The 24,463-nt window shown below is 30.8% G+C and overlaps 2 protein-coding genes across 2 annotated transcripts in view; one reads left to right on the forward strand and one right to left on the reverse strand.

The window, feature by feature from the left end:
- LOC134680718 (probable ATP-dependent RNA helicase DHX37) overlaps positions 1 to 5,476 on the reverse strand; it is a 28,597-nt gene extending 23,121 nt beyond the window's left edge. The window contains exons 1-7 of the mRNA XM_063539917.1: positions 5,229 to 5,476; positions 3,990 to 4,172; positions 3,336 to 3,436; positions 2,439 to 2,838; positions 1,877 to 2,025; positions 1,144 to 1,236; positions 265 to 361 (exon numbers count right to left, since the gene is read on the reverse strand). Coding sequence (XP_063395987.1) covers positions 265 to 361; positions 1,144 to 1,236; positions 1,877 to 2,025; positions 2,439 to 2,838; positions 3,336 to 3,436; positions 3,990 to 4,172; positions 5,229 to 5,309 — 1,104 coding nt within the window. The 5' untranslated portion in view covers positions 5,310 to 5,476. The remainder of the gene's footprint in view (positions 1 to 264; positions 362 to 1,143; positions 1,237 to 1,876; positions 2,026 to 2,438; positions 2,839 to 3,335; positions 3,437 to 3,989; positions 4,173 to 5,228) is intronic.
- Positions 5,477 to 5,596: 120 nt separating this feature from the next.
- On the forward strand, positions 5,597 to 23,089 carry LOC134680719 (vacuolar protein sorting-associated protein 53 homolog). The gene is made up of 20 exons (XM_063539918.1): positions 5,597 to 5,715; positions 6,922 to 7,052; positions 7,625 to 7,778; positions 8,219 to 8,334; positions 9,354 to 9,473; positions 10,296 to 10,374; positions 10,876 to 11,019; positions 11,380 to 11,522; positions 12,159 to 12,297; positions 13,405 to 13,521; positions 13,911 to 14,002; positions 14,446 to 14,688; positions 15,639 to 15,869; positions 16,913 to 16,991; positions 17,641 to 17,789; positions 18,352 to 18,421; positions 19,030 to 19,115; positions 20,062 to 20,113; positions 20,804 to 20,908; positions 22,274 to 23,089. The coding sequence occupies exons 1-20, from the start codon at positions 5,614 to 5,616 to the stop codon at positions 22,439 to 22,441; spliced, it is 2,520 nt and encodes an 839-aa protein (XP_063395988.1). The 5' UTR covers positions 5,597 to 5,613; the 3' UTR covers positions 22,442 to 23,089.
- Positions 23,090 to 24,463: the final 1,374 nt, after the last annotated feature.

Here is a 24,463-nt window from a genome sequence, read left to right on the forward strand (position 1 = left end):
CAACAATAAGCTCTAAAGGTCAATCAAGGTTTACAGAATAGATATAAATCTTTAGGTCAATTTGCTGGCAGCCAATATTTTTGGTGGAGGAAGCCTGAGTGCTTGAGAAAACCACTAACCTTTAAAGGAGAAACTGACAATCTTAGTCAATTAAGATTGGGGTTGAGTGTCTCGGTTTTGGCTAGCTAGTGAATACAGAAGTAACTACTTAGACCACTCTGCCACGGAGGCCCCTATTTAGCCTTATATTCTCAGTGTACAAACCTTTTGGACTTCTTTCAGAAGAACACCATCAGTCATAAACTTGATTTTTGTGTCTGGTGTAACATTGCCTTCATATCTTATTTGGTATGATACTTCTCTGTAAAATAAAAAAAAATATAAATGTTATAGTGATGTTCCTCATCGAATTAGAGAATATGTCAAAGAGACAACAAACAACCAAAGAGCAGACAACAGCCAAAGGCCACCAAAGTCAACAATAAACCTGGTTGTTTGGAAAGCCCTTTTTGATAGTGTCTCCTGCTGACTGTAAGAAATTCTCTATAGCCATGAAAGTATGCAATGGCAAAAATGGAAAAAGGTCCACAGATGGGAAATCTGAGAAAAAAATCATTCAAATCAGTGTAAAATATAATGTACATAGGTTTAATGCTGTGTTTTATCACTGTGCAAAGTTGGGATAATTTTGAGGAAAAAACAATTGGTGTTAAAATGACACAAACTATTTTCCCTCTAGTCTATGTGATTCAGGCTGATGAAACCAAAGAGTGAACATAGTTAAGTAGTTACTCTCATCTCAAGCATAATACTGTAAATTAAAAATTATTGCAATGTTTTTATTATTGTGAAAAAAGAGACGGGGTTATATCGCAATAAATTGAACTTGAATTTTGAAATTTTGTATATGACTTAAACAGGATTTTCTGAATATCGCAAAAATTTAAATCACATTTTAGTCTCAAATGACAAAATTGCAATAATAAATGCATACCATTATTTCTAATTTTACAGTATTAAGTCATCATGTATTGATAAAATCTGAATTTCTTCCATTAATACAGTACCCAGATATGTACCTCTCTTGAAACATAGATTTTAGTTACAGAAATTACATGTCCTACTGACATGTGACTTACGTACCTCTCAGTAAGATTTAACTCTTTAGCCACTCTGTTAGACATACTAATAGCTGCCACTCTTCTGGGTTCTGTCACAGCAATTATACCATTGGTGCTACAATGAAACAAAAATTTATTATCTGATGCACAAACAAATATTTGTGAAGTGATTTATTTAATAACAAATGAGGATGATGGGTTTACATTTATTATACAGTTATCCGACAATATACATGTGTTATACCACAAAGGATTATGTTTGTTGTCAATCAACAGTCTGTGCCAAAAAAAATTCATTTACTAGTCTGGAAACTAAATATCAAAATTTGTCCCTATTAGACTTTATAAAATTTTGAAAATTTTTACTAGTCCGATTCAGTATTTACTAGTCTGCGGCATCGGACTAGTGGCTAACGGTGCAGACTAAATCAACTATAGCTATCTTGATCACTCCTATACACTGGTACCAGCTCAATTGTATAGAGATATGGAACAACAGTAATTAATGAAAATATATAATAAATAATATATTTATTTCACATACTGAATGAAGGTTGACTAGAAGATTGCACAGAAGCATCCAGGGGAGAAAAAGGGGTTGGAACTTCCTTTTTTTTTTAAGATGAATAATGCATTTGGATAAGGACATATGGTTGGAACCCCTCCTTTCTCCTCCATTGGGAAACCCCTATTTAAAAATGGATAAATATCCCCTGCCCCTTCTTCTTGAGTGCTAGAATAACAAAATTACTTACTGTGCATATCCAGCTTCATACAAGAATTGTGGAACCTGAGTTGTTTTTCCTGATCCTGTCTCACCACATATTATTGTAACCATATTATCATTAATGGTTTCCATGACAGACTGTTCCTCGGACAAGATTGGTAATTTCAATCTTGATTCCTGTAAAATTTAAAAACTTCACATAAATTTTCTCTATCAAAACATGTGGAATATGTAAAATCTAAAACCTGAGGCTTGATGTGCACATATTTATCTAAATGAAAGTCAAGAGTACATGGAGTAGGGATTGCACTAGAAAAAACAAAATATCCCACAAGATACAGTGGTAGAATCTGTTTCTCTAAAGATTTTTCAGAGGATTCATATGTGAATACACCTTCTCATTTTGTTTCAAAGGACTGGCAAAAGATCCTGTTCTTACTTATGGAAGTCATTTAGCATGGTTGTCCTTTGACTTGATGACCAAAGATCATGATGATGAACTGAGATCAAGCTATCCACATACATGACATAATGATTATAAAAGAAATATCAACACTCTACAGAATGTATATAACTCATCATCTAAATACCTGCATTTCAGGTAATCTTTGTACAGGTATATTAACAGCTGGCTTCTTATCCATTTTCTCTTTACTAGTGTCATTATCTGCAGTACTTTTCAATACTGACTTTTCTTTTACTTCTGAAGTTTCAGCTTTCTTTTCATTTTGTATTTTTGCATTAGTCTCTGTTTCCATGGTAACATTGTTTTTGTCTTCAATATCACATCCACTATCCTCTGTTTGACCTTGAACTTGACTTTGATCATCAGAATCACTTTCTTCATCAGTGGACATATCTGATGTATGAACAGAACTATCGGACTCATTACCATCATCTGACTCATCAACGTTCATTTGTATGGACTTCTTTTTGCCTTTGGCAACACTGTTAATTTCACCAGCGTCCATTTTCTTTTCGTTCAGCTTTCTGCATTTTAAATTAAAACTAACAAGTATTTACATGAATACACAAATCAAAATCCATTTATGGTAGAATTGTTTGTAGAAATGAGAAATGTTTCTGTATACAGAATTTTTGCTAGACTTTTCTTTTGCTTATTATGTTCCTGAAATGAACTATCATTTTAAATTTTGGTATAAAAATTTATACTCATAGTTTGATTTGTTGAGAAAATAGGAAATGTATTAGAAATTGTGTCCATTATTCATCAAATAAGATATATGTTATTGAACCTATTCCATTGAATTTTCTTAAAATATTGTAAAACAAACCTAAACCATTTGACCACATAAAATATTTTATAACTGCTGTACAGATGAAGAGCTTATTTGTTCATATGTTATTTGAAAGAAACTTCTTAACATATGAAAGAGAAAAATTTCATTTTCAATAATTTTCTTTTTATGTACACCATTGTACACAGGAAAAGTGAATTTCAAAATTAGAACCAGTTATCTTCTTACCTTTTAAACTTCCCTGTCTGCATCTCAGCTACACTGGCAAACTGTTTAAGTTCTTCAGTACTGGCTTGAACTTTAGATAGAGAATCTAACAACTCAGCTCTCTACAGTGAAGAAATGCATTTTAGGATTTTATCAACTAAAAATGTATGTTGGAATTTAACCCAAAAATAAAGCAAATAATTTCATTTAATAAACATGTTAAAGAAGAATGAATCCTTCATCATCTGGAGACAATAAACTACAAAATTTTATGAAAGTTTAATAACGGTTGACAATAAATAATAGCAGACACTACGCAACCACATGTCCTTATTTTGTATACTGTAAATTCAAAATTTAGAAATAATCTGCGCATTCATAATTGAAAATCACTGATTCCTGGTAAAAGTATGAATGGGATTGCAAAATATTTCTGAATAAATCAGAACTTTCTGAATTTATGAATGCTATTTTCAATCGTAAACATTAAACTATGACTTTCCCTTTATAAGTATTCACAACTTTTTCAGATTGGTGAAGATTTAGAGCTTGACCTGCAGACACTTGCATCTAGTTATCTTTGAGCTTTTTGTCATTGGGTTGCTGCTAATTGATATATGAACAAAACATTTCCTTCAATTCATGATTTTAATTTAATACTTGTATCAGACTTACTCGAGTTTTTTTCTTCTTTCTCTCCAGCACTTGTTGCAACCTTTTTCTTTCTTTTTTCGACAGCTGTTTCACTTTCTTCGTTGTCTGAATGACAGTTTTTGATTTACGTTTTTCTGAAGGAAGAACCAATATATTGCTTTCATCATCCTTAATTGATGCTTCTATTTCTGGATCAAGTTTTATCTATAAAAAAGCAACAAAGGCAAAACTTTAAAGCATCTATATAACATGTATAAAACAAGTGAAACTCTGAGCTACTGCTCACAGGTGATACCCTGCCCAAATAAATGAAATATTGGTACCAATGCATTCATTTGTAAAATTGTATATAAAATTTTCGAAATGTTGCAATTAATATGAAGTTATTAAACATGTTAAATAACTGGTAAGTCAGGAGTCTCTGGTCTTTGTTAGTCTTGTATTATTTTAATTTTAGTTTCTTGTGTACAATTTAGAAATTAGTATGGCGTTCATTATCACTGAACTAGTATATATTTGTTGGCCGAGCTGAAGGACGCCTCCAGGTGTGTGAATTTCTCGTTACATTGAAGACCTGTTGGTGACTCTCTGCTGTTGTTTTTTCTATGCAATCCATCGTGATCGGTTGTTGTCTGCTCTATGGCCGGGTTGTTGTCTCTTTGATACATTCCCCCATTTCCATTCTCAATTTTATTGAACACAAACCTAGCTGCCCTCCTCAGCCCTTGTTCTTAATCTGTTCAAGAATTTATTGGTTGGGGTCCCATACAGAGGGGTCTCATTGGGGGAGTTCCGATCCCAGATCCCGCTTACTGATTTGTCATATTCCCCTATCCCGCTTACACTATGTACGTAACAATTTTCATTTTTTTGTCATTACACTTTTTCACGACACAATAATTTGACTTAACCGTTTCGTGCTTACAAAAAATCGGCAATTCCGTACACGCTTTAACCCCAATGAATCCCACTACAGAGGAAGCGTATTTAAAGAGTTATGGTGATGTATGCATTGGCTTTGACTTCTTGTTTACATCAATTTGTGGCAGGATGGACATGAGAGCAATTTAGAATGAAATGTTATCCTATTTACCATGTATTAGAAATCTGACATAGATTAAGAACCTGTCATTCATGTAGGTAAACAGAAAATATGTATCCAGATAATTTAATACAGGAAGGGGTCTATAGGTCATACTATGTAAAACTGTCTTGATATGCATCTCTTGTTTAGTCTGCTAATATTTATAAAAAGCTTACTTTCTTTTCACCAGATCGGTCTACAACTGTATCATTATGTTGCCTTGCTTTCCAGTTAAATCCGCCTTTTCTTTTACCCATTTTAATATTCTATTGCACTACACGTGTTTTAGTGACCGTACAACATCTATCCGGTTTTCCTTTATTTGGTACGCACATAAAATAATTCTGCACTCGATTTCTATAAATATACGGTTTTATTATTTAAAATGAAATGAAATTAATTGGAAGTCATCAAAATAATGTATGATGCATAGAAACAAGGAAAATGAAAAAATTCCCTTGTCAATTCTCTAAAGATTGGATCGTCTATATTCATACATTTTAACGGAAGTAGAATCGCAGTTGCTCCCCTTAGGTTTGTTGACAAATCACAACCACTGGGATGGCTGCTGTAGCTGATGATGAAGATTTTATATATGATGATTTATTGAATGCATCCATTCCCAATACATTTTCACCAGAAATTCAGGAAGCAATAGATCAGGTCTGACAGCAACGTAACAAAAATCGATCCTGTTTCATTTTGCTGAAACATCATTTGACCTCACAGTCACAGTAACAACTGTCAGAAATAATGTAGAATTACTATTCAATGCGGTCTCATTGGGGGGGTTCCGATTCCGGATCCCGCTTACTGATTTGTAAGATTCCTGTATCCTGCTTACACTATGTACGTAAGCGAGTCTCATTTTTTTGGGTCATTTCCCAGGTCCCAGAAGACCTCATTTCCTGTTTTCACGCCACAATAATTTTACTTTCATGTGTCTCATTTACCCAAAATAGGCAATCCCGCATCATGCTAAGCCCCAATGAGACCCACTTCAGTGTTAAAATATAGGCAACAACTGGTTTGATAGCGAAGCCAGTTAAAATTCAATAAAAGATTAAGAACAATTAATGAAAACTATGTCATTATTAGATAAATAAACTCATCTTATCATATACTTGTATACAATATTACTAAAATTTTACAGTTCAATAACATTTGAAAATATCAAAAGGCTATGAAAGAATTACTAGGTTTATTGACCAGATTCTTTAGAATTTCCAAAGCGGGCTGATAAAGGTACCTTTATTGACTGCTTCCGGAATGTTATCACATACCTTTCCGTTAATTTCCGTGACGTTTATCACATGCAACTTCGTGCATTTCGGGAAATTTGATTGAAATCGACAACACAACGCGGGAAACGGCAAGTGATAAGACTTTTCCCAAAATAGTTGAGGAGCAAAAATGAATTAAGTTAAACTTGTTTTGAAAGACATAAATGAGGTGACAATATTATTGAAGAACATGACAAAACACATAAAATGCTTGTTTATCAATAAAACAATTAAAGTAAAGAATTTGTTTTGGTTGTCTAAATATTTTCTGAAAGTGCAAAGACAAACAAAATTAAATTTTAATAGTTCTTGTCTGTATATCTTCTGCTGAAGTATATGATAAAAAGATTATTACATGTTATTTTTCATATCAGACCCTTTATCGGCCCTCGTTCATGATATCAGCCCTCGAGCCTGTGGCTCTTGGGCTGATATCACAACCTTGGGCCGATAAAGGGTTTGATATGAAAAATGCCATGTAATAATCTATACTTCTTATTGTTGAATATTATGACAACAAATACATGTACAAATGTACTAACAAAAATTAGTCATTGTAAATATGTTGGCGTATATTGTTTTGTAGGTATTGCCAAGTGATGATCCATTAGACAGAGCCGATTTTAATCCAATAGACTACATCAACACACTGTTTCCAACTGAGCAGTCCCTGGCTAATATTGATGATGTTGTTGGCAAGATAAGATATAAAATCAGGTATACAATATAATTTTTTTTAGGAAAATAACTGCAGCACACACAATTTGGATAAGTACATAAGATCCAGGATTTAGACATAATCCAGAGGCGGATCCAGGGTGGGGTGGGGTTCTGGGGGTTGGAACCCCTGTTTCTTTTTGGCCGATCAATGCATTTGAATGGGGACATATAGTTGGAACCCCCCCCCCCTTTTTAAAATGGCTGGCCATCACTAAGCAAAACTTACAGATTATTAAATTATAAAAACAACAAAATATATGCGGTATCCATCCATAACACAAAGTCAGTACATGTACAGAGCAAAAAACACACAAAAGGCAAAGGAACAGTTTTTTTATTCAATGCTGACCTTTGAAACAGCAAATTTCTCACCTCACTGCAAGTCTTTTGCTTGTAGTATTCTTTTTCCAAAGTTTAGATTTGTATGTCTTTAAATTTAGAGCATAATATAGTTGTTAACATACCTAATCCTTGTCTTGATGTATATAATTTGTCTGTCAGTATGAAGTTATAAAGAAATGTGTTTCAGTATTTTTGCTATAGAAATAATTTCTTTTACCTTGTTTTAGGAGCCTTGATGATGATATCCGTTTAGTTGTAAGAGGTCAGACCAATGTTGGAGAAAGTGGGAGGCAGTCATTAGAAGAGGCACAGAAAGCAATACAGGAACTGTTTGCCAAGATAAAAGATATCAAAGATAAAGCTGAGAAGTCAGAAGAAATGGTAAGGAGGATTTATTATTAGATAATTCTTTACAAGAAGTATATCACACTAACTTATACTAGACTGAGAAAAGATGTTTTCAATTTTATATTTAAAAAATAAACTATCATGACTATAACTCTTAACTATGCGTAACAATAAATAAAGTATTTTACAATAAAATAAAACCATCAATGAACCTGCAGATTTTACATAACTTAACTTTTGCTATTTCAATTACCATATTCGGACGTATATAGTACGCATTTATGTATAGTCCGCACCCCCTTTACATCCCCTTAAAGTCGAGAATAAAAGTTTTGTAAAAAAAAACTAAGTGTCCTTTCACCGAAATTATTTTGAACAATTTGAAAAAAAAACTGTGTTAGACTTATTGTCTATTCTGCTTATAATTTCAACCATTTTTTTACGACTAGTTTATGGTTTTGTATTTATTTTAGGTTAAAGAAATTACAAGAGATATCAAACAACTTGATCATGCAAAGAAAAATTTGACATCATCAATAACAACACTAAATCATTTACATATGTTAGTAGGAGGTGTAGATTCTCTAACGTAAGTCAATATTATCTCAATCATTTGTAATAGTTGATAGTGTTCTACTATTTTGATAATGAGACAGATTTATTTCATGTTTTTGTTATCTATATCGCCACATTGCATTACTGTAAACTGAAAAATTTGTGCAAACAACATCTCAAAAGTAATACAACTGCGAAAAATAAATTTTGGCAAAGTTGACTTATTTAAATCTGTGACATTGCTGCACAAAGACATATCAAATCAATTGAAAAATACATAGCCAGACTCTGGATTTGATGTAAGAAGGGGGAGCTCCTGAGAATTAGGATCGAATAGAACAAACAGAATCCCCACCAAGGAATCACTGATTATTTATAATAGAAAAGTTCCGTTATCATAAATTTTGGTGTACACAGCCAATTTTGCATACATGTAGGTACTATTTGTGAACTTAAAATCTGTAGTACTGAAAATTTACTTTTGATATTTAGTACCATTTCATTACTTTAAAATTATTGTATTATTTAGGTACCTGTATTTTACAGTACTTGATTTGTACTTAAAATTTTGGTACAGAAATAATACCAAAAGCGATCACAATATTCCATGTTTGAAATCATAATTTTAAGAGATTTGAAATAGACATACTATCAAAAGGCTGAAAATGTAATGTTGTAACCAAAAATATGTAGTACTTACATTTTTATGTACAAATCGAGTACTGTAAAACATAGGTACCTAAATAGTACAATAATTCTGGAGTAACAAAATAGTACTGAATATTAGAAGTAGATTTCCAGTACTACAGATTTTTAGTACAGACATAGTACCTATGCAAAAGTAGCTGTGTATTTACTTTTTAAGCAATGTAATAGTGAGGCAAAAAAACAAACATGACTTTTAATGTTTGATGTAGTTAGAGTTTGTTAAGGTGGATAATTCTTCTCTAAATATTCTTTCTATCTATCAATTGGTTATTGACTGGGTCCTCATGAAGTTATGCCTTAAAAAGTGTTTCAGTTATATTCAAGACATATTTACTTTTATTACAGGTTACTTACCAAGAAAAGACAATATGGAGAAGTAGCTAATCTGTTACAGGGTGTTCTCAACGTCCAGGAACATTTCAACAGATACATGTCTATTCCTCAGATCAAACAACTGTCTGACAGGTAATTCATTCCTATAGGCTAGAGATATCAAGTTTTAGATATATTTTACATTGTACATATAAAAAAGAAGATGTGGTATGATTGCCAATGAGACAACTATCCACAAAAGACCAAAATGACACAAACATTAACAATTATAGGTCACCGTACAGCATAAGTGGGATGAAGTTATAGTTGCATCATCATGCTTAACCTACAGTCGCAAAGTAAAGGTTGAGAACATATTGATTTACGTTTAATGTATATATGTACTAGACCAACAGGTTAAGTTATATTTTAAATTTCTAGCTCACAAGGTAACAGTCAGTTAAATGAAAGATAGTTTCTGCTCTTCCAGATGCAGAATATTAAGTGTATGGTCTTGTAAAGTGCTTGGCCTGACTTTCTTGACTGATCATTTTATTCCTCTATCTTTGCCTTAAACAATATAAATGCACATATTTATTTGTAAGAAATGAAATATGTGTTACAATCCAATGAATTTCATTTGAGAGATAAATGACTTGATGCACTTATATATTATATAAGTTCATCATAAGTAAGAAATATATACTTTTGATGATAATTTTAAATAGATAACTGAAATACCTTAAGTCTTTGATTTTCCCTTGTTATCAAGGTTGTTTTAAATAATCTAATATAGGGGTGTGTGTAAATAAGTCAGATTACATGGATACACTATTTAGAGATTGATTTAATGTATAAATCCTTGTCTAAAGTTGAAGACTGTATCATTGGGATATTTATATTGTTGGGTTGTTGTAGCATTTGTGTATACCCTAGATATTTTATTCATAATGAAATCCTTATTTTGATTAACAGAGTGAAACAGATACAAGGTGAACTAGGAACACAAATACAATCTGATTTTGAAGAGGCATTCCAGGGAGCTGGAGCTAAGGTATTTATTGTATCTAAAATTAAAGATGTATTTTATTAGAAATATTTTAAGAAATACACTATTTTTAAAATGGATAAGATTTTAATTCAATTTGCCAAACAACAAGAAAAATTGCACTGAAAATAGTACTTAGATCTTGAAAAAGATAATAATCTGAAATATACCTGCGGATTTTTCTTAAAATTAAAGTCTTGTTATATTTCATATGTTTAAAAATTTCAAAAACTGAATGGCAACCAAATATTTTTAATTTTTCAGTGTCTATTTACAAATAAAATTGATATATGAAGTGGAAACACATTTTGGAACTAGTTGTCAGATTATGAACTATTTGCTTGATGATATTTAATTTCCAACTTTAAAATGGCCATGTCTAAACCCTTAGAGAACATTAAACAAATGATAGGTAATCACACAAAAAAGGCAAAATGCTGTAGTGACTGTATGGCTACATCTCTTTCAATTCAATGCTGATTTTTTTATATATTTATTTCATTGTAGTATGGTCCAGGAAATCAGAGACAGTTAAAGGAGGCCTGCCTTGTAGTTAGTGTATTAGATCCAAGAGTGAAGAAAGATCTCTTGAACTGGTTTGTCAAACTTCAGCTATCAGAATACCTTGTGCTATTTGGAGAAAATCAAGATGTAGGTATTTTAAAATAAACCAGGCTTTTTTTCATCAATTTGCAACAAAATCATTTAATATTTTTCAAAATTTTCAACCAAAAGCCAATGCTTATTATGGCTGCTATTGCACTAAGTTATTTTAGATGGCAAAGATCTGCTTTCAACCTTAAAATTAATTAAATACAACATAAATACACTTAAATACTTGAATAAGTTTCTTAGAGAAAACAAAAGTGTTACTATAGTAACTAGCTGGTGAATAAATGTATTTCATGTAATGAAGACTTCATAAAAGTATTCAAGGAAAAAAATATGTAATTTAATATTCAGTTACTATAGTAACTAATTTGATTATAGTTTTGAATATTGTTATTTTAGGTGGCCTGGTTAGACAAGATAGACAGAAGATATGCCTGGATAAAGAGAACATTGGTGGACTTTGAAGAAAAGTTTGGACATTTGTTTCCATCAGACTGGGAAGTTAGTGAAAGAATCTGTGTGGAATTTTGTGATTTAACCAGGTAAAGTTTTATACAAGTGATACTTGTGGTGTTTTTGCTTTATAAGAATCCCTCAGTATAAATTAAGTCAGGCCAATAGAATTTAACTGAACAGAGACTCGCAAGCCATATAAATACATGTATAAAGAAATTATATGAATGTCTAATTAAATAAAAAATCTGTGAAAGCTTATACAAAATGTACTAGTTATGTTGTAAAATGATAAAATTCAAATTTGAGATTGTATTTTATATTGAATTTTATCATTTTGCGGCCCCCAGAATGTTGTAAATACATCGCGAACACAGCACGGGAACGCCACTTACGTCTTATATTGTAACGTCAAGACTTTGTGACGTGTCACTTGTATACTTGGGAATTTTATGGATCGATTACATTATTAGAACATGCAACGTTTTATTCCTTAATTCACATATTCCCGACAAGGTATTTGAAATGCCAGTAAGAGTTTTTATGGGCAATTAAAAAAAGAGATAAAAACAAAAATTGTTTTTGAGTTATTTACTTGTTGTTCTTGATATCAGATTTGCCTCAACTCTTGGATTGCTTTCCCTTTGGGCTTGATAAAGCATAACATATAAGTTGCAGCTTGAAATTTGGATTAGTTCAGAGAGCATCACAATTTATATTTCTAGAAAAGAGCTGTCAAAGATTATGACAAAGAGGAAGGTTGAGATAGATGTAAAGTTGCTATTGTTTGCCATACAAAGGACGACAAACTTTGAGACCTTACTGGCCAAAAGGTTTACTGGTGTTACATTGCAAGAGTTTCAGGTAAAATGTTTACTTTTACTAATAAACAATAGTTTGAAAATCTCTGAACTCATAATCCAGGAAAACAATTTTTTTTTTGCATGAACCACTTAAAATGTTTGATAAATTTCTAAAATTCAATATTGGCAAAACGATGAAATCAAATATCCATGAAAAGAAAAAAAAATCTCAATCCACTAAAATTTTAACCCATGAAAATAAATGAATCCACAGTATATAAGTTTGAAATTATATCACCAACTCAATAAGAGTAGTCTACTGCAATGACTTTTTTTTGTTGTTTATAGATATAGGAAGATGTGGTGTGAGTGCCAATGAGGCAACTCTCCATCCAAATAGCAATCTAAAAAGTGAACCATTATAGGTTAAAGTACGGCCTTCAACACTATCATGTATTTCACCATTTGTTTTGTCTGCAGTTTTGCTACATTTTGCTCAGCTTCAATGTTTAGGAATTATTTAATACTCAGTCTTGGATTTATTGATGTTTTGTTGCACATGGGCTTTAATTTCCTGTTTAATCATAGATTTTTTCCTAATCCCACTGACCATTGAATTTTTTTACAGTGTCTTATAACAACTAAGAATGAATTTTGCTGTTTTACTGAAATATACCCCAAAACCTATTGGCCATACCACACAAAATATCAAGATATTTATGTTAAGATATGATCTTTAACATAGACAATACTTTACAAGGGTAACAAGAATTATCAAAATATTGGACAGTGCAATAAGACACACTTATCATCAAAACCATCTCCTTAAAACAAAATGACATACAACTATAAATTAAATATTTGGTTGTGATAGCCAGTAAAGGTAGATAAGTTTGAAGTGTCACAAAAAAAGTTCAAAATGTCATAACCTTTCCCTAATGGACGAAACCTTCTGACTTATGGTTAGCCATATAAAATAATGTGTGTAAACTTTCAATTAGATAGAAAGAATGCTGTATTCTCCTGTGTTCAGTTGCTTTCATATTATATAATATTTTTTTGAAATGATAATGTTTTGGCAATATATTTGCATGGTAATGTTTTCAACAAATTTTAGTAATTGTAGCTTGAATGCAAATAAATTAATACTATTAATTCTGATGAACAGGGAAAGAAATCAGTGAGTGTTGCTCCACCAACATCTAATCCATTTGAGGAAGAATCTTCTAATCCATTTGAAAGTGATATGGAGAACGAAGAGAAAATACAGTCAGATGACAACAAGGTTTGTTATATCTTAAGATTGTAGAATGTATCAACAAATGGTGAAAAAATACTCAATTTATTATATATTTTACAAATTATGGAATTAACTTTGTTTAAACTAAAAATTAAAGTGCAATAAAGGAAACTTAATTCCATATTTGTTTTTTAATTGAAGTAAGATTTGAAAAAACAGACCTTTAAACATTTCTTTTGAGAGAAAAAAATGATAGAATGGACAAATTTTTTTAAATAAAAAAGAAAATATCGTAAAATAATTGTTTTTGAAAATTGATTTAAAAGATTATATGTTGAATTGTTAAGATTTTGTGATTAATTTACACATCAAGAAACCTCATAGCATTACTATACTTTATTGTTCTTTTTAACTGTGTTTTTTTTCTTCCTCAGGATAGTGAAAAGAATACATCCTCTCCTTTTGGTGGTATTATATCCCAATGTTTTGAGACACATCTAGACATCTATATTGATTCACAAGATAGGTAATATAATTATTAAGGTTGATTGTAATACCATATGATATTTAGTAAAGGCAAACAAGTTTCAAACTTCACATATTTATTTTCAACCATAGTTTTAAATTATAAAAAAAGATTGTCACTTTAAGTAGATGTAATTTTCATGTAGACATATTTTCAAGTACAAAGTTTCATACTTTTCCTCATCAATATTCATAATAACTTATAACTACAAATTGATAAAGTTTAAACAAGATAACAGGCCTGTAGCCAGGAATTTCCAAGGGGTGTTATTTGGACTCATAAACTCGACTTTAACAGTCACAATTTGAACAGAACGTTGACTTAAACAGTGCTTATTTGGTTTCAAGGGGGGTTCGTGCGAACTCCCCTGGCTACGGGTATGGATAATTCAGTAACTACATGTGTATTGTCTTCATTTAAATTCATATTTTTATCATCTATAGAAATCTATCAGAGTTAGTAAACAGATTCTTAGAAGACCTCAGACAGTTTGGAACACCTCGCATGGAATCTGAGGATAGTAGTAATGTATTACCTAGCTGTGCTGATTTGTTTGTATTTTATAAGAAATGTATGGTGCAGTGCTCACAGCTGAGTAATGGACAACCAATGATTGACCTAACAAGGACATTCCAAAAGTACCTTAAAGAATATTCCAACAGAGTTCTGCTTAATTCTTTACCAAAGTAAGATATATATATAATTTGTCTTTTCTTCAACACAACCAAAGGACAGACATTTATAATTTGAAAGCCAAAAAAAAACAAAAATTATATTCTAATTAAATAAGCAGACGGCATTGTTGTAAACTGTGAAATCATTAATAGGTAATGTTTTCTAACCTCCTCTTAGTGTAGTGTAGACCTACAGACAGTTACATTGGCTATCTGTCGGACTAGTCTACTATTAAAGGAGAGTACTATGCCTTACTAGTAATGACTTCATGCTTTAGCTAGCAAGCAAGCTAACCAAAAAAATTACCTTTACCTTCACACTCAGTGCATTTTGCTGTAACAGGGGATATGATGATACACTTTATTATCAAGAAAGTCATTCAATTGTATTGTAAAATCAAGATTGAAGTTATGGTACTAATAAATTAGACAAAAAAAATTTTATGTCTGTTTCCTCAGATCAGGGTCGGTAGGTCGGGATTTTTTATTTTTTGCTCTCCCTGTCAGATTTGCAGTTGGTTAAATGTCATGTTTGGTTAAGGTCCTGTACCCCAAAATGATTTAATCTCTTTAAAGAAGCTTTAATTGAATAATCCTAGCAGTGCTGACATTTTTTAAACCTCAGTTGTAGCACATTTGTGCTGGGAGCAGCCATTTTGATTGTTGGGGCATAGTAAGATACCGATCTGGATCGGACCCGAAATGATTATTTCCGGACCGGAAACATTTTTTTCTGAAAATGAATAAAAAGATGTAGGGTCCGGGGTTTTGAGTCAGGTTTGGTCGGGAAACAGGAAACAGACATATATTTTTTTTTTGCCTTATCTTTGCACTCCCATTAGCTAAAGTACTGAAGGCGCAATTTCTGTAAACTAAAATAATTTTGATTTTTGTTGTAAGCATTGGTTGTACATTGAATTTCACTGATATTGAGTTATATTTTGTTACTTCATCTCATTCAGACAAAGTAAAGAGGGGACCAGTTCAGCCTCTGGTATATTACAAAGTATTCTGAAGGAAGGGGAGATAACTAAGTTTACAGAGGAAGAACAGTGTAGAATTTGTAGTATTTTATGTACAGCTGAATATTGTATGGAAACTACACAACAGCTGGAGGAGAAACTGAAAGAGAAAGTAGATCCAGGTCTAACCAGTCAGATTGACCTGAATCCAGAACAAGATACATTCCATAAGTAATTAAGCAATTGTAAACAAATTTAAAACTAACACACACTTTTCCTTACATTATCTGCTTTTGAAAAGAAAATTGTTAGCATTGACCTTTTATTAAAAGAAAGATATGTTCTTGCACAATTTTTATGAACCAATTTAACTATAATTTACTGTCATATGTTCTTGTTCTTGTTCTAGTTCTTGTTCAAGTTCTAGTTCTTGTTCAAGTTCTAGTTCTTGTTCAAGTTCTAGATCTAATTTTTGTTCTTGTTCTAGTTCTAGTTCTAATTTTTGTTCTTGTTCTAGCTCTAGTTCTATTTATTTTCTTGTTCTAGTTCTAGTTCTAGCTCTAGTTCTTAATCTAGTTCAAATTTTAGTTCTAGTTCTAATTCTTATTCTAGTTCTAGCTCTAAATCTAATTCTTGTTCTAGTTCTAATTTTAGTTCTTATTCTTGTTCTAGTTCTAATTCTAGTTTTAATTCTTGTTCTTGTTCTAGTTTTTGTTCTTATTCTAATTCTTGTGCATGTTCTAGTTCTAGCTCTTATTCTAGTTCTAATTTTGATTCTAGTTCTAGTTCTTATTCTAGTTCTTATTCTATTTCTAACTCTTATTCAAGTTGTTGTTCTAGTTCTTATTCTATAGGTTCATTCTATTGTATGAAATTAAGGTGGTACCTAACACTACAGGGAGATAACTCTGTAAAATCAGCTAAACGTTTTAATTACGTTGTGTTCTTAAAGGGATATTAAGCTTCTCAATGATCAAAATGAGTGTTTGTCAAACTCCTATATAACCAGTGTAATTTTTCTGATAAAACGGTTGGTTCAAAATTTTTTAATTTTTTATATTTTTGTCAAAGGGTCAAAGTAAATACTTTGTCAAAATTTTAAGAAAATTAAACGAGCTAAATTGATTTTAGTTAAAGTGTTGGGTACTACCTTAAGTTGAAATAGTCTCCCTTTGATTAATGCATAAAACAAATTTTTATCAAGTAAATTGGTATTGCCAAAATCACTGAAATTTGTAATTACAAAAGTTTACAATATGTTTATACTATTTCAGTGTGATATCAAGTTGTATACAGTTACTTGTGCAGGACTTAGAAACAGCTTGTGAGCCAGCTCTTACAGCCATGAGTAAGGTAAATACATAGTAAACATTTCAAACAACTACATGTATGAGAACAAAGTTAAATCACAAAAATACTGAAATTCATTGAAAATTCAAAAAGGAAAGTCCCTTATCAAAGGCGGTAATCAAAAGCTCAAACACATCAAAGGAATGGATACAAACTGTTATATTCCTGATAGAACAGGCATCTTCTTATGTAAAAAATTGTGGATTGACCTATGAGAAAGTAAATGTTCAGTTAACAGCCTCTAACAAGAGATATATTATACATATATAAGACAACAATTCAATAACAAAAAAAGACCAACAACAACACATATATTCAAATGCACACATTTATGAAATCAAATGGTAAAATACTATTAAATAATGTGAACCAATGTGTTAGCCATAATTAATGATGTTTGAATAGATTTTGTTAATGTTAGGGACATTTGATTATTAGTTCATAACTTACAAAATCAACAGGTTAGCTGATTTCTTGTGAAAAAGGTTTACTGTTACTTTGGTTAGCATATACCACAATGCTAAAGCTGGCCTTAACCTTAAAATCACCAAAATCTTAAACAAAACAAAGTACAGAATACTTACACATTATCATTGAGTTCCCAGTGATAATAATCAGAGAATTGTTAGATGTAGTGGTACTTGTTTTTCAGATGTCATGGTCATCAGTAGAAGCTGTTGGGGACCAGAGTGGATATGTGTCTGCTGTGACTACACATCTGAAACAAAATATACCAATCATCAGAGATAACTTAGCTTCATCTAGAAAATTCTTCACTCAATTCTGTTTAAAGTTTGTAAAGTAAGTCAAATTATGTAAAACATGTTTATTTTTGGAAAATGTAAAATTTATTAGTGCTCACATCACAACTGGTGGAAAGTTCTGTGAGTCTTGTTCCTTCTTTTTTTAAAAGCTTGAAATAACTATTGTATTTTCTTACAATTTATTTATTTTTTATGCTTGCAGGGCTTTGGAGAGTAGGCATTAATGTTTAACCTTATCTGTCTGTTCATCTGTCAGTATGTTTGACATCCTAAAATTGAATTAGTACATTGACTCTTTCATTTTTGCAATGGGGGCATCTGTGTCACATTGACTGATTCTACTTTCATTTGTATTAATTTTAAAGTGTTGACTTTTTTAAATCTAAAAACAGGTAATTATTGGCTCATATTCATCAATGTTCTCTAAAAATAGTTAACATGAATTATGAGTCCATATATATATATATCCCATGTGATGATCCTAAACAGTATATAATGTCAAAATGTGTAACTGAAATTGTATACCTAGTTATTTGGGAATAAAGTATGTTAAACATAATCATTGCAGTAGCTTATATGTCATTTTCTCTCTATTTCAGCACATTTATTCCTAAATTTATCAACAACTTATTCCGATGTAAATCTATCAATACAGTGGCAGCTGAACAGGTTTGTTGTACAAATATAAATTTAATTTTGGATGTAACACGTCTTCTGATTTGCTGATTTTTTTTTGTTTATCAGCTCAAAGTCATAATTTAGTAATGTGAAGGTGACATTATCAATTTTTTTTTATGGTTTACTCTGGTTTAAAATGGAATTTAGATTTAAGTTATAACAAATAACTGTAATATTTTTTCTGTCTATACGAAATAACATGAAAATGTGGTGCGCACTTTAAAAAAAGAACCTGCTTGTTATTCAGTGTTCACCACATTTTAAATGTTATTGCTTCATAAACAGAAAAAATGTTACAGTCATTCCTTAAATATTTTGTACGTGGTTTTTATTTTTTCTGTCTTCACCATAGCGTAACACATGACATTGACCAATGGGTAATGTGATATGTAAAACGTGAAATTTCTTAATTTTAAATACATCTATTTCATTGTATTTGTCTTTGGTACAACATTATTATAAAAAAAATATCTTTAAGAGATTAAAGAACACATAATAAAAAGATAAAAGTCAGTACGATTAGACTTGTATAAATAAACAAAAGTGTTATTATGTACTCACTACATTTTATTTTGATTTGTTTCATTGTCTATTTTCAGTTATTATTAGACACTCATTCCCTGAAAACAGTTTTATTAGATCTTCCATCACTAGGTTCACAGGTTATAAGGAAAGCTCCAGCAAGGTAAAACATCATATTAATGGTATATGGTTTAGAATACTAAATGCTTCACTAATAACATAAACTGAATATGGAAAGACAATTGTTTTAAAAGCTTAGTAAATGTTGTTCACTCATGACAATACTGTGGATTCATTTATATTCGTGGGTATCAATTTTCGTGGATTGCTAAAATCTTGCATATTCGAGGATATTTGATTTCATGGTTTTGCCAATCTCTGTATTCAAAGCCTACTGAACATATGATATTCCTTGAACATTTGAATTTGTGATTCACCTGTACCCAAGAAACCCACAAAGATTAGTATCCAATGAACAATAATGAATCCACAGTACTACCTGGTAAACAACGTACTTTGAACAACTCCAGTACTCTAATAACTAGTTAGTTAATCAAGCATTTAAATATAAAATTGAGAATGGAAATGGGAAATATGTCAAAGAGACAACAACCTGACCAAAGAACAGACAGCAGGTGAAGGCTAGTTCTTATGTATCTTCTGACTATATGAGGGTTTATACATGTATTACCAGCATACTCATATACTTATTTTCGGAAAGTCATATAAAAGAGAAGATGTGGTATGATTGCCAATGAGACAACTGTCCACAAGAAACCAAAATGACACTGACATTAACAACTATATGTCACCTTATGGTCTTCAACAATGAGCAAAGCACATACTGCATAGTCAGCTTTAAAAGGCCTCGAAATGACAATGTAAAACAATTCAAACGAGAAAACTAACGACCTATACAAAAAAAATATTGTTTGTTGATCACACCACTAGTGTTGTCATAACACAATTTATAAACAAAGCATTACAAATTTTAAAGATAGATAATATTTTTATAACTTTGATTTATATGTAATAGTTTTGATGGGTATTTGGTATTTTGCTTTAATTAAAAGAGATGATATAGATTGTATTGAATTTAATATTTTCAGTTACACTAAGATTGTTGTTAAAGGTATGACTAAAGCAGAAATGATTCTTAAGGTAAGTTTTAATGATAGGTGATATCTCAAGATCATGTATAATGTAATTCTGAATAAGGGTTCCAAGATGTTTTTTTATGAAATGAAGCACTTCATACTAAAAACATGTATGTAATCAACAATTTTACACCCTTGTAAAATATATAAAGGAAAATAAATGTTTTTTTAGTGAACTTAACCTGTATTTGTTATTGGGATTTTGGAAGAATGGACAGAAAAAATAAATAAATTATTGTGATTACATACAATGCTGCATATAGATAGATATATGATATGTATCAGATATTTCAAAGCAAGTTATTATTATTAGTATACTCACCAAAATGTATTATTGATATTAATAAAACCTCACAATAATTTCTGAACTAACAGTAATTTTAAACTGGATTACATCCAGTCTACAACACACAATCTGAATTAAGAATTTGTTGCTACAGTATTATAATGATAAAATTAAGAATGGAGATGGGGAATGTGTCAAAGAGACAACAACCAGACCATAGAGCAGACAACAGCAGTAGGTCAACAAAAGGTCTTTTAGACTATAAAAAAAATATATCAACTAAAAAATATTTAGAAAAAAGCTCCCTTGTGATAAGTGCAGAAAAATTGGTTCTGTTAATGGTTCTATTGGTACATCTACAAATATAAAATGAAGTTAAATATCTATATACCCTTTTAAATGTTATAGGTTGTGATGTCACCACATGAACAGCCTCAAGGTTTTGTAGATAATTACATCAGATTATTGAGTGATTCAGATATAAATGAATTCCAGAAAGTTTTAGAAATGAAGGTGAGAGTGAATGTAATTTTAATGTAAAATATATTTATAAAGGAATGAATAGATTTTTTTCTTCAGTACAACTTTTTCTAACAATGAATGAATAACAGTCAAACCTATATTAAAGGTGACCTTTCTTAGATGAAACCCTGTCTTGTCAGGTAACTCTCTCTTTCTCCAGTTTTCTCTTGTCCCAAGGGTTATCTTCATGAAAAAGATTATCTATATATTAATTTCTTAAATTTTTGTTTGTAGTATCCACACATCACTTATACATTTATTGATTCTGTCTGGCTGAAATAAGCATAAAAAATTGCCTCTTCATATTTTAAACAACCATCAATCAATCAATCAACTGATGATTGCTATCAGTAAATCAATATTCCCTAAAAGATCAAAACTTTTAAATTTGAAATGTACTAAAAAAGAGGGACGAATGATACCAAAGGAACAGTCAAACTCATCAATCGAAAAACAACTGACAACGCCATGGCTAAAAATGAAAAAGACAAACAGTCAAACAATAGTACACATGACACAACATAGAAAACTAAAGAATAAGCAACACGAACCCCACCAACTACTAACTGAGGTCTGTAGTTTATCACAGCATCAAACTTTTTCAGTTTGTAAGTAGCTAGGTACTGTGGATTCATTTATTTTCTTAAATACCAATTTTCGTAGATTGAGAAAATATTGTATTTTCGAGGATATTTGATTTCATGGTTTTAGCAAAGTCTTCATACAAGTCTAATGAGAAGTTGTACTTTGTTGGACATTTAAATTTGTGGTTCACCTTAAGCCACGAAATCCATGAAAAATTGATATCCAACGAAAATTAATGCATCCACAGTATAAGAAGTTTATCCCTAAGTTAGCTGAGGTTTCCCCAAGAATTATTGTCCGTCACAAATATGAGTACAAGGAGATTTAAGGTACAAATGAGGTATATATGTCAACAAGAAAGCAACCTAATGACAGAAAAGACAACAAGACGTCCAACATACTGAATTCAACAATAGACAAGCATCTGTATAAAATGTCTTGACTTAGTGATGTGATACCTTAAGAAATGTAGGAATCTTGAAATTAATCAAAAAATTAAATACAACAGTTACATATGAAAATATGTATTAGTAAAAATAGATTAGAGAAAAATCAGACAACAAACCAACAAAAAAAGTAACTATACTATCAACATGCAGATTTTTCATCTAGGGGCCAGCTGAAGCACGCCTCTGAGTTGGATTTTCTTGCTGCATTGAAGACACTCCTTTGTCTGTTATCTGCTCTTTGGTTGGTTTGTGTCTCTTTGACACATTCCCCATTTCCATTCTCAATTTTATTGTCATTTTGAATTTATTTTCTCTATTTTAGGGATTACGACGAGGTGAACAGAGTAACTTATTAGAGATTTACAGAGCAAGAATACCTATATCATCTATACTGGGTAGTGCTAATGATCAGACACCAGTGACTTCAGCTCCCGATCAGGAGTCTAGTCGAATAAGAAAACTAGAAAAATTAATTAAAAAGAGATTGTAGTTGATACAAATTTTAGGTTTATTTTTAAGTTGTGATTTATATGAAAAGAATATTGTTTTCTATTGGCATTAAGGAGTGAACTCGCTAGAGCATATATTCATTCATTTATCTTTTTTTGTAAAATGAGAAAACTAAAGTGTGTAAAAATTGGGACACCCAACTTCTTGTTATAATCCTAGTTTTAACTTTTTTTTAAAGGGAAATTTTGGCAAATCTTTTCATAAAAAAATTCAAATTACCAATTATATTCACAAGTGAATTCTCTAAACTTATTATTGTCAGATATTATACTCTTTTTAAAATATTATTAATAATTCTTGCAAGAAGCACAACCAATATAGAGATAATACACAAATCAAAGTGCTTGATAAAAATGTGCAATATATTTTATTTGAATCAATAACAGTCAGGTCTGGTAATTTAGTTTGTCTGATAATTTTGTTAATTGTATTGACGTTATGTTTGTTGAACTAAATTATACATTGTGTAGGTGGTTTGTATATTTCATTGAAGTTATCTTTAATGAACTAATTTATAGGACAGACTATATTGCCGGCCAATATTGTAATTGTGAACTTACTTTAGGATCTGTGAGATTGTTATGATGAGTTGTAATTATATCACTAAATTATTTCTTATAGAAATATATTTCTTGTGTTATTTTTCTTTCACCAACTTTATAGGTATAGAAAGATGTGGTATGAGTGCCAATGAGACAACTCGCCATCCAAATAACAATTTATAAAAGTAAACAATTAGAGGTCAAGGTACAGCCTTTAACACGGAGCCTTAGCTAACACCGAACAAGTTATAAAGGGCCCCAAAATTACAAGTGTAAAACCATTCAAACGGGAAAAACCAACATGTATTACATGTGTTACAAACATATGTGTACATAAAACACCATCAAACCAGAGAAAACATCAATTTTGAATAATTTTTTAAATAACTTGATAATCAGCATAAGCACTAAATTTCAAATTAATATCACTTCAAGTTCATGGTAAAATTTCTTAATTTTTACTGTGCCTATCCAATAAGCTTTGTGGTAGAGAATTACCTATTGCCTGACCAGTTTAAAAAATTGTCAATACAATTTGTCCATTTAAATTGTACAATAGGTATTGTGAGAGCTATTATCAACAGGTGGTCATTTAACTACCTGTAGATTTATTTACCTGGTTTGTTTTTGACAGAGCTAATTTAAATGAATGATACATGTAGCTAGCTTGCTTTCCTCATGTATAATGTCCTGAATGAACTATTCTATTTAGGTATGGGACATTTTACATTTAATACAATATTTGTTCTTTTTAATCAAGATATTTATTGTAAATTTATTCATTTTGCTTACAATCACAAATAAATCATTGCTGGTATATCCCACTTTCATAATGAAGAATAAAGCACTGAAATTTCTATTCACTAGTATAAGCCATTTGTACTTTTTTTGAAAATATTTTTTTAACAGTAATTCCAATTGAAGTAGATCCTGAATATTAAATGAAACTCAGCATCACTACTATTCCATTTCAGGAATCTTAATATAACATGAAAATATATCCCATTAGAAAACACTACGCCACACATAATTCATCTTGTAGAATTATTCACATATCCAAAAAAATCCATTTCACAAACACTTTAATTCCATTCAGGAATCAAAAACTTAAAATACATCCCACATTAAAAACACCATGAAGCAAACATATACCTCCTTTTTTATAAACTAAATCCACTGATTGAAATTTCCATCTTGACTATTTAGAGACACAAAAAGAAATGGCTTAAAATGTCCCATATCTTATTCAGGACATTGGTCATGATGCATGAGGAAAGCAAGCTAGCTATCGGTCATATAAATTTTACCTTTTAGAAATAGTGAATATTTTTTTACTGGGTAGTTAAATGACCACCTATTGATGAGCTCTCACAATACTTCTTGCACAATTTAAATGGACAAATTGTGTTGACAATTTTTTATTCTGGTCAGGCAATAGGTATTTAAATACCCCAAAGGTG

The sequence above is a fragment of the Mytilus trossulus genome, chromosome 8 (genome assembly GCF_036588685.1).
Source record: "Mytilus trossulus isolate FHL-02 chromosome 8, PNRI_Mtr1.1.1.hap1, whole genome shotgun sequence".
Classification (NCBI taxonomy): Eukaryota; Metazoa; Mollusca; class Bivalvia; order Mytilida; family Mytilidae; genus Mytilus; species Mytilus trossulus.